The following is an 11,829-nucleotide window of genomic DNA, read 5'->3' as shown; positions in this document are numbered from 1 at the left end:
CCCTTGACCTGTTTGTCCTCCAGATACTGGAGAATCCAAGATCATGAAATGTGAGGCTGGGTGAACCAGCAGGCCAAGCACATTTCAGGAGCACAAAAGCTGACGTTTCGGGCCTAGACCCTTCATCAGAGAGGGGGAAGGGGTGAGGGTTCTGGAATAAAAAGGGAGAGAGGGGGAGGCGGACCGAAGATGGAGAGAAAAGAAGATAGGTGGAGAGGAGAGTATAGGTGGGGAGATAGGGAGGGGATAGGTCAGTCCAGGGAAGACGGACAGGTCAAGGAGGTGGGATGAGGTTAGTAGGTAGGAGATGGAGGTGCGGCTTGTGGTGGGAGGAAGGGATGGGTGAGACGAAGAACAGGTTAGGGAGGCAAGATAACAAATTTTGGTGAAGGCAATAGGCTGAATCTTATGAATTTTTCGTGGAAGTCCACACTGTGTTGAGTTTTTTTGAATGTCTGACACCACAAGGTCTTGCAAGTTCTTTTGCTTTATCTTATCAACTCTGCTGCATTATCTACCATACCCCTGTGGTGTCCTTCCTGTGTGATTCCCAACCCATCTTCCCATAGGCCATTTCCTCAACAGGTTGACACTCAGATGATATCCCAGAATTGACCAGCATCCCTTGCAGCTGCCCTCCCTACCTCCCTACCTATACTCTCCTCTCCACCTATCTTCTCCTCTATCCACCTTCCATCCGCCTCCCTCTCTCTCCCTATTTATTTCAGAACCCTCTCCCCATCCCCCCTTTTCTGATGAAGGATCTAGGCCCAAAACGTCAGCTTTTGTGCTCCTAAGATGCTGCTTGGCCTGCTGTGTTCATCCAGCTCCACACTTTGTTATCTCGGACCTGTCCTGTGCTTGAATGTGGTTAAATTCCAAACTAATCTGCAGAAACAGTGGTGAGCAAATGGACAAGTAGACAGTGGGAGAAATTAGTATTGATTTATTCAAATGCAAATTAGATAGATTTGTTTCAGAAAATAGTACATTTGTTTACAAGACATGAGTAACCCAAGTCATGACCAATACTCAGTGTAATTGGCTTTAGCTGGAAATTAGTGAGGAAGGATAACATTGTATGGAGCTGGAGCAGCACAGCAGGCCAGGCAGCATCAGACGAGCAGCAAAGTTGATGTTTCGGGTCAGGATACTTCTTCAGAGAAAGGATATATAGTTCTCGAAGTTTCATACCTTTGGGGTTTTCCTTGAATGAAGGTGTGTTTTGCAATCAGATTACTTGCTATTATTAGTAATAACTCCATTAGTATAGTATTCAATGAATCTGGTGTAAGAGCAAACTAGTTGGGCCTTTTTTTAAAAACAAATCTTGTTTCTTTTATCTTTTAGCAATTCCAATTATCCTGTGTAACATTGATAGCAACTAAGGGGCAGGTGTTGGGCTAAACATTGTGTTGTGTTAAAAATAATACCTGGAGTGAGAGAGCAAGGGGTTAGTAAAAGAAATCTTAATTTATAAAACGTAAACAAAATACCAGACTGTGTTAATGGCTTAAGCAGCTAAGCTTTTATTTTTGCTTTCAAAACAAAGATAACATGGTGAAAAATATGGCAAAGCTTGGACTGTATTTTTTTTACTGGACAGCAAAATGGTTTCATACCCACAGAACTTATTTTTGCAATCAAAGTAATAAACGTTGGTTGTATGCAAGATAACAAATTTTGGTGAAGGCAATAGGCTGAATCTTATGAATTTTTAGTGGAAGTCCACACTGTGTTGAGTTTTTTGAATGTCTGACATCACGAGTTCTTGCAAGTTCTTTTGCTTTATCTTATCAACTCTGCCGCATTATCTACCATACCCCTGTGGTGTCATTCCTGTGTGATTCCCAACCCATCTTCCCATAGGCCATTTCCTCAACAGGTTGACACTCAGATGATATCCCAGAATTGACCAGCATCCCTTGCAGCATTTATTTAAAAGCTCAATGTGCACCCAGGCCAGCACAGTCAGTCTGAAGCTGCCCTGTAAAGTTGCTGACATTTACTCAGACGTGATGGGTGGGGGAAATTGGTGTCCCACTTTGTGGGCAGAGTCCCGGAGGTACTGCTGGATGGGGTGGCAATGCAAAACTTCCTCCTTCCCCAAAAGTAGCAAGGAGGGCTACGGCAGCACAACATGGCATACTGGTCCCAGGTTTCCACTTAGTTAACACATTCTCAGCCACCTGCAGGAATATCAGCAATATTGAAAGAAGTTCAAAGTTGTTCTCCAATGCACTAGGGTCAGTTCCACCATCTTTTCTCTGACGCCTCACACTCAATGTCTCCCTATGTAAATCTGCTACCCTTTCCCTTTCCAATAAGTCACATCTCTACAACTCTTACTATAGCTTGCAATATTTTCCCCACTCATCCTGACACACCCAACCCAACAGTATTAACCATGCACACCCTCTGTGCTGCCTGCTCATGCGCTCTGTGTCAATAGTAATAGCTGGGCCACCTGCGTTCATCTCCTGCAATATCATCTTATTTCAAGCCCAAAATAGGGCAGCAAGAGACAGGATGGATGGTGTGATGCCTGTTCTTCAGGTCCTTAGATTTTATGAAGTGAAAATCCTGACTCTGACTGTCCTGAGCAGGGCCTGAACTGATGTCAGAGACTACCCTTGGCTTACTGAGCCGAGATCCCTTGACTGAAGGAGACCTGCTGTCAACAACGGATGGCTTCCTGGTTTTGATATTACGCTAAATGGCTAGGCCAGTCCACAGTAATATGAGGCTAGCATCTGTGGCTGACGGGGCAAAGTGCAAAATGTCAAGGCAATGGAGTAAAAAGAATGGATGCAGTGAGCATTCAGACAGACACAGAAAAAGCATGCCCTCTAAGAGTAAGTGGAGAGTGCAGAGGTAGCCTATTCCAGTCTATGATCTGAATGTGTCCCCCTGAGAGCACAGTGTCCTTGCAGCAGCATTACAACGATAGTTACTGGTGCAGCTTGAAGTGCAGCATTGAAATGAAAGACCATCCTGTAAGTAGATCAATGATGTGCTGTGAGGGTGCTTACAGACTGACACATGTTGCATGCCAATCTCTGTGGATGTGGTATGTGCGTGTATGTGTATGCGTGGGCATGTGGATGCCTGTGTGTATGTGGCTGGTGTCCCACGGAGCATGCCCTGAGAGGCTGGTGTCCAACATGGAGGTAAATCAGAGCAAGCAGCGAGCCAAATCCATCAGGTGCACGCTCTTCCTTGTCTTGTTTTCCAAACATCTAGCTTGTTTCGTGAGTTTGCCAAGTTAGGAGTATAAATATTAATGAGGTGTGTCAGACCTTAAATAAAGGTGTTTAATGAGCAATAATGGCTGTTAATTGACATCTAGTGGCAATCTCAGCTGGCTTGTGAAAAGCCTAAAAGATGCTGTGAGTCGACTTCTATATTGCACTTTACCCCATTTGTCGTTCAATTCTGCCATAAATATCTGCATAGCCTACATTGGTTAGACCCTGAAAAGATTGTGCCCATTGTATATTTTGTTTTTAATTGTTACATAAAGTCAAGGTCAGCTAAAACAAGTAAGGCACCATTCCACAGCATATATTTTTGGTAAAAAAAAGCTTTTGTTTCCATTTGTCATTAAATTTTGAAATTGAACTTGATCTCAGTAGTATTAAAAACTGATCCAGCAATTCTGCATCCAGTCTCCGTCTCATAACTATCCCTTACAGAATCAAGTTTGATCATAATCAATAAACAATAATTGTCAGTTTGATTGAACAGTGTACTATCAATGCTTAAGAACCATGGGAAATTTACTTGTAATATTTTTAACAGTTTCCATCACTGTGTTTACATCTCTATGCAACTAAACAAGTGAACACATGGTTGAAAAATACATTCATATGTACAACTGGTTCATAAAGGAACAATATGCAACAACATTTTTTTTTCTTGTCTTAAAGCTGATTTTTTTCAGGAAAAAGGTAAAGACTAAACAAACGAATGTAACTTCTCTTCTGTACCCAAGCATGGTCCAACCAGTTTACGAAATCAAACTGATCATTTGAAAGCTCCAAAGGTTGTGGGAGTGTGAGATGGCTATATTTTTTAATTTAAACTGGCATGGGATTTTATGTGTTGAATTCTAATTGTGTTCTAATTCAGTTGTAATTCAGGTGTATTAGCGTTAGCTGCTATTGATTTTATAATTCCTGGATATTGCTAACTTACTGATGAAATCAGGTCTCATCTAAGTGTTGCAAATTGGTGTTTGTAAGGTATAATTTCACCTAGTAATTTTAGTACTTTGTATTCTCTTATTAGGAAAGAGGGCAAGAAAGTTGGATTGTGCATTGTTGAAACCTGGGCACTGAAACAAAAGTCAATAGATTTCAATTTCTCATTACCAATCAGGTAGGTACCTGCCTCTCATGTTAAGTCTTGACAGCAACATTGTCAAAATCAAATAATCTTGGCGCTGTTCGAAAGATTTGTAATACTGTGCTACCATGAGAACTTTAGTCTTGCCATCCATTAATTATAGCTGACAATGCAAAGTTATTGAACTGTATCATGCACAACAATAATTTGGAAATGCTGCATTGGTACTAGATGTTACTGGCAACTGCAACATTTCGTTCACATCCTATCACAACTAGTTTATTGACACGAACATCAGCATTGGCTGAGAATTAGACCCGTTTGCCTCACATCCTTAATTCCACCACCTATGCAGAATAAATGTTAGCAGTTCAAAGCCAGATTAGTAGGTGGGAATCAACTTCTCACGGTAGTGCAGAGAAACAGCCAGAATTTGGTCTGACACAAAGCAAACTGTCTGGCACAAGCTGAATGCCTCCCACCAGCTGAATGTGACAATTTGTGAAAGTGAAAAGTCAACCTGACAAGGGCGAGAAGCAAAATAGTATATCAAACATCCAATTTCAAAAGGTTATGCACAGCACATTTTCTTTTTGTGAAATTACTTCCATTACTCAGAGTAAACCTCCGTACCCATAAGGGTTCAGATCCAAGAATATCTGAATACCCTTGTACATTTGGGTCTGGGGAAAACTACATTAAATATACTGAATTTACTTAAATTAACTTATTTCTATGATTTATCAGATACTGGGCTATGATCAAATTCATGCCGAACACCCTATGGTACTTTATAAAGCAGCTAATTCTTTATGTCTACCTATAGGTTGTGAGTGTTAAGGGGCTATTTAGCCTTGTGAGATATATTAGACAGTTTGATCTTGTCATGGTCGTATGTGTGTATATATATATATATATACTGCACCCTTGATGGTGGTCTTTGGATCTCTTTTCTAGAAAGTAGATGATGTATGGAGGAAAGAGACAGCTCACCTAACCAAGTGTTTTGTGCATTCAGCCACAGTTATGGTAGGACTGTAAAGTAAGAAGTGGCCAGCAAGATTGCAGTAGCTAGATTTGAGATGGTGGGAGATCAGCAACTAAGGCAGGGGGATCTATAGGCATGGGAGGGAGAATCTTAAGAGTAGAATTAAGATTATTCAGTACTTCATGCTTGTCCCACCTTTCATGGTTGCTCTGGATTCTATTCTGCCCTAAACTCCATATGAGTTTATACCCTTCAGTAGCTAAGTTCTATTGACTTTTGATTAAATTATAGCTTATGGGAGACTGTTCCATACTTCTACCTTGTTTGAAGAACTGTGCCCAACCTTTCTGTTGAATGGACTGGGAGAGAGATGGATTAAAAAAAATTGCTTGGCTGAATGATGTCTTTCTTGTTCTTTTACAATGGGAGTGTGGAAAGTTGCATTCTAGCCTTACATTCAATGAAGTATATTTGAAAAAGATTGAGATTTTATACTTCATGTCCTGTGGATACCAGGAATTAATGCAGACCAGTGAGGACAGGGATGATGCATGAATGGGTCATAGTGTGTGATTGCATGTGAGCTGTGGAGTTTTGGATGTGTTGTAACACTTTGGAATCTCATACCAAACCAAAGTGAAGCTCCTTTACATTTTAGATATCATGAACAATTTAAAACAAGAGTTTGCTGAGAGACCAACATGTTTCTAAAAAAGAAAATATGTGTTTTAGTAAATGCCTCAGTCAGTATTAACAGTGAACAATTTGGTGATGAAAACCTAAAATAGCTTTATAAATTAAGTTTGCTTATTCAAGAAAATTAGCATAATTTTGCCATTATAATTAATATGGCTTTCCATTAGACTGTTTTGCTAAAATGGTTTATAAGTTTTTTCAATCAGTAGGGTGCAGTGTTCTGTTGTATTTTAATCATTGTTTTGTCAATTAACCATGCAACTGTGATTCTGATTGTATTCTGGCTGACCATGAAACTGTTTGGTCTCAGTTGGATTTTGTTTGGGGAAAGAAATTTTACATTAAGTTGTCTGCTGACCTTCAATTTGAGGGTGGTTTAAGTAGAGATCGATCAATGACTGTGCAGTAAAATTTAAAAAAATCTAGCCCCAGGTAAATATCAAGTCTGTAAGTCAATACAAATGGAAACACAGTGATGGAGGATACAAAACAAACAAGCAGCTGATCCACACACAATCTTATCTAAATAGTCACCAAACACAAGTCTTTGGAGTACACTATTATCCCACTGAACAAGAGGCCTCTTCACTTTTCTTCAGGGTCGAAGATTTCAGTATGCTCTGAGAGGATCAGATCAATTATCTGGTTCTGGTACGTCATGAACACTGCCATGTTCGAGCTTTCATTTTCAGGCCACATAAGAGTTGGTCCAAATACGATGCCTAAACTCTGCGATGACATGAGATTCACCAATGCTTTTGCTATAATCCTGGGATTAAAAAAAAAGCATCAGAGAAAAGTAGAATGATTAAGCCAGGAGTTTGTTTTAGTCAACAGAAATAATGAACTGTGTTTCAGAGCTTAGGTGAAACTTGAGATCATAAAGATTAAACATTGCAATGCTCAGGAATAATACAATTTTAACCATTCATTGCTATCAGCTTGCTTTAAATTCTGAATGATCTAACGAGGATACATGCTTCTTTATGTAATTTAATAATGTTGTTCAACTTTGCCCTGGAAGGAACTGCCTCTTGAAGAGATAATAAGCTGCGTTTTATTTTCAGAAAAAACTGGAAACTCAATTAATTTCGGCACCAGATGTGGACGAATGCATGCTGAGCAATGTATGTTAGAGACCAAGATGAGATGTATTTTAAATAGAATTTCTTATAAATTTGATTATTTTCACCTTTAAAAATCAGAGCTTCATGATCAGTGTGAAAATTTGGCTCTGTTTGTTCCATGTAATCTCATTCAGGCCCAGTACAGTCTTTGGAAACTTGACTTTAATGGACATGTGTAAAATAAAGCTTTACATCCATTGCAGAAATGGTTCAAAGTGTTTATATACAGTTAATTACTTTTCAAAGATGCGAACAGTATTTTGTAGGGAAATATATCACCCATTTTACACATAACCAGCTCATACGGCAGTACTAAATTCAATTATAACAATATTCTATTTTGGGGTTGTTGGAAGAGGATGGTTGATTAGGATGTGAAGCCAACTTTAATCTTATTAAAGATTGTCAAAATATCTTTCATATTTGAAAATGGCAGATAAACTTAATACTTAATCTGAAGGAAAAGACATTCTAATGCAGTAGTGCCATCTTCATGCTGTGTTGGGGTTACTTTTTGGATGGCACAGTTGAAGCAATGAACTGGGTTTAAACCCATATTATTTTGACCTAGAGGTAAAAATGCTACCAACTGAGCCAAGTTGATACACTAAAAAAAACACGAAACAATGTGTCTCTAGCATACTGTGTAGTTTGTCCACGCTTATCAATTCGCATGATAATATTACAAAATCTTCTTTTGTCAAATTTAGCCAAAGAAGATGCCCATTTTTCTCTAGCAAGCTGAAGAGAAAGAAGACTTAAATAATACCCATCCCTTCCTCCCACCCCAAGCCGCACCTCCATCTCCTACTGACTAACCTCATCCCACCTCCTTGACCTGTCCGTCTTCCCTGGACTGACCTATCCCCTCCCTACCTCCCCACCTATACTCTCCTCTCCACCTATCTTCTTTTCTCTCCATCTTCGGTCCGCCTCCCCCTCTCTCCCTATTTATTCCAAAACCCTCACCCCATCCCCCTCTCTGATGAAGGGTCTAGGCCCGAAACGTCAGCTTTTGTGCTCCTGAGATGCTGCTGGGCCTGCTGTGTTCATCCAGCCTCACATTTCATTATCTTGGATTCTCCAGCATCTGCAGTTCCCATTATCACATCATTAATACTTCAGCCAGTATGGTGAATGTAGGATCGTTCCTGCAACATCTTACTTGGGATGTATATGCTTCAATGCATCTGCTAGATTGCAACATTTATCATCAAAAAGAGATTAATTTTATGAGCATCTGTGTCAAAATGCATTTTACTACTAGTTTTGTGAAGCACTTTGTGGTGGATATAACTATTTATAATTACATGGTGTTATTGCTTCATAATAGAGGTTATCTAACATTAGCTTCTGTACATCCCAAACCATTCAAAGCATGATAGTTCTAAGTTAATTTTATTCAAAGAACATGATAATGGCCTTTCAGTTATCATGTGAAAACAGTATTCTTTATTTTTCTTTATTTTTTGTTTGTGAACTAAAATAGGAAAACAGCTGTTTAAACAATACCAGGATTGTATAAATGATAATGGGAACTGCAGATCATCAGGGTCTAGGCCCGAAACGTCAGCTTTTGTGCTCCTGGGATGCTGCTTGGCCTGCTGTGTTCATCCAGCTCCACACTTTGTTATCAAGGATTGTATAAAGGTTGCTGTACTTTTTAAAAGCAAGTGGCCTGGCACTCATTGCAAGTACAATTTACACAGCTGCTTACTGAAACAATAGTGGAATCCTAGTTTGCAGATGAGCTGAAGCCAAGGAGTGTGTACAAATGGAGCTTTGGCTATTAACTGACTGACTTCTGGACGATGACCAATTATCAATGGCAAAGATTTTTTGCCCACCAACAACTCTGTTTTGGCTCCCTGATAGCTGTACACTTAGGGTGTGAATGGTCTGGGAGAAACCATTGGATATCTGAAGGATAAGGAGCTGTGGCTTTATCATGCAGATAAAAACACCTCAAGCCTGAAGGTAGCTAGATATTTCCTCTTTCCATTTGCTCTAAGTATGACTTTTAATTGATAACTCAAACATTGTTACAAAAAGAAACCTGTTAGCCTGTGTCATTTGAAAACTGATGGAAGTATCTGGAGAAGAAGTATCAAGAAGCAGCATGTTGATTGGCACAAGAAACATTTCAGTAAACCTGCAATCAGGGACTACTGAACTATTTTACCAGTCCTTCCTTCCCTCAATTACAACTATGGTTTTTCTTTCCTTATCCATATTTTGTGTGTATAGATGGGTGAGCTTATAAAGGAGTTAGAATTTCAACTAGTAGAATTCGTACTGTAGTTAGAATCTACTTACTTTAAATAATTAGTCATTCTTGTTTACGACAAAAACCTGATTTCTGCTTTCTATTAACCTGGTCTAAAACACAGCTGAATTGGGGAATTCTGAATACTTTTAAAAATCTGTAACTTTTATGATGACTTCAGGTTTAGTTTCGTGGGGCTTGATTTTCAGCGTGAGGTGTAACAATAATCAGACACTACTTAATGCTCCTACATGTCTTTTTTTTAAATCAAATATATCAGACAATGGTGCACAATATCTCTTGGTACATTCAAAAACTATTTTCAGATTAGGGATAACAATCAGATGGAATTGAGAAGATAAACGAAACAAGCGTTTCATATAATGTGTGCATTCATGACAATAATACTGGCCGAGTTTATTAGTCCCTAATAGGCATTTTAAGAATGACCATTAATTATAATACCAGGGAAATAATTAAAGCGAGAGGAATGCCTTCTGATAGGGACTGATACTTGCAATTTTAAGATATGACCCAATCGAGCAGTTGAAAAGCTGACAGATTAGTGAAATTGCTTAAATTCACCTTTATTTAAATCATTATTTATTCAGTAGTGCTCCACCTCACAAATTCAATGTTTTACATGCAAGAAAAAATTTGGTTGCAAAGATGGACATCTTTACTTTTCACTTGGATTTTTGTGTAAAATACGCTTTGGCAAGACAACAAATGAAGTAACATGAATTAAGGAATGAACAATCTGAGTCTGGTTCCTGGTGGGTTTGAATCTATAGCAGCAACTGCCTGTAATTCAATGTTAATTGCTACTAAATTGGCAGTCTTAATCAAAGAGACCTCAAGGATAGTGAGTGGAAATGCCACATTAAAGCACAAAAATGCTGTTACTCTTCTGAACTCATTTATATGCTGGTAGGAAATTCTGACAATTCATTTGTTCAAAATATGAAAAAATTGTTATGTCTTCTGGTTCGCAGAAGTTTGAAAATATCAAATGGGTAGCACGGTGGTTTAGTGTTTTGCACTGCTGCCTTACAACACCAGGGACCCAGGTTTGATTCCACACTTGGGTAACTGTCTGTGTGGAGTTTGCACATTCCCCCTGTGTCTGTATGGGTTTCCTGCTACAGTCCAAAGAGGTACATGTTCAGCGGATTGACTATGCTAAATGACCCATAGTGTCCATAAATGTGCAGGCTAGGTAGATCAGCCATGGGAAATGCATGATTATGTGATAGGGAAGGGGAGGGTTCTTGGTGGGATGCTCTTCAGAGGGTCAGTGTGGACGTGATGGGTCAAATGGCCTGCTTCCACATTGTAGGCATTCTATGAGAGGAGAAAGATTTAAAGAAGACATGACGAGCAACGTTTTTAGTGGTTAGTGTGTGGAATGAACTGCCAGATGAATTGATGGATGATGGCACAGTTACAACATCTAAAAGACATTTGGATAAGTACATGAATAGGAAAGGTTTGGTGGGATATGAACCAGGGATAGGGTATGGGAATGGGTCTTGTGGGTTGCCCTTCAGAGGGTTGGTGTTGACTCTGAACCAAATGGCCCATTTCACACTGTAAGGAAATGTTTCTATGAAAGCTGAATTTTAATTTTGGCTAAATGCAGGTACTGCTGAACTTGTTTTAAGTCTTCTTGCTACATGTCCTCATGAGGATCTGATCAAACATGCCTCTTTAAATATCTCTCCTGCCCCGGTGGCATCCCTTACCTCTGAATCTAGTTCCCAATTTGGCATGTGTGATTCCTGGAAAAAGTCTCACGACTAGGATATTCCAGAACTGATTTGCACCCTTGCATTGGCATCAACTGTAACAGACTGTTGTGCACGTGGGCAAGCTCTGTTAGTCCCATGTACTTCCTGATATTTGCCCTCGACATTTTTAAAATTCATTTTTGGGATGTGGGCATCATTGGCTAGCCAGCATTTATTGCCTGTCCCTAGCTGCCCTTGAGAAGGTGGTGGTGAGCTGCCTTCTTGAACCACTGCAGTCCACCTGCAGTGGGTTGACCCACAATGCCATTCGAGAGGGGATTCCAGTATTTTGACCCAGCAACATGAAGGAACAGTGATATATTTCCAAGTCAGGATGGTGGTTGTTTGGAGGGGAACTTGAAGCTGGTAGTGTTCATATTTATCTGCTGCCCTTGTCCTTCTAGATGTAAGCGGTCATGGGTTTGGAAGGTGCTGTCTGAGGTTCTTTGGTGAATTTCTGCAGTGCATCTTGTAGGTAGTACACACTGCTGCTACTGTACGTTGGTGGTGGAGGGAATGGGTGCTTGTGGATGTAGTGCCAATCAAGTCGACTGTTTTGTCCTGGATGATGTCAAGATTCTTGAGTGTTTTTGGGGCTGGACTCATCCTGGTGAG

General features: G+C 39.8%; 1 protein-coding gene across 2 annotated transcripts in view; it reads right to left on the bottom strand.

Moving 5' to 3' along the window:
• Nucleotides 1-1,543: 1,543 nt before the first annotated feature.
• LOC125453778 (rho GTPase-activating protein 15-like) overlaps nt 1,544-11,829 on the bottom strand; it is a 729,405-nt gene continuing 719,119 nt past the window's right edge. For both annotated transcript variants that reach the window (XM_048533693.2, XM_059647442.1), the window contains exon 15: nt 1,544-6,800. In XM_048533693.2, coding sequence (XP_048389650.1) covers nt 6,617-6,800 — 184 coding nt within the window. In that variant the 3' untranslated portion in view covers nt 1,544-6,616. The remainder of the gene's footprint in view (nt 6,801-11,829) is intronic.

Source organism: Stegostoma tigrinum, chromosome 7, assembly GCF_030684315.1.
Source record: "Stegostoma tigrinum isolate sSteTig4 chromosome 7, sSteTig4.hap1, whole genome shotgun sequence".
In the NCBI taxonomy this organism is placed as follows: Eukaryota; Metazoa; Chordata; class Chondrichthyes; order Orectolobiformes; family Stegostomatidae; genus Stegostoma; species Stegostoma tigrinum.
This window is presented reverse-complemented; position numbering and strand designations above follow the sequence as displayed.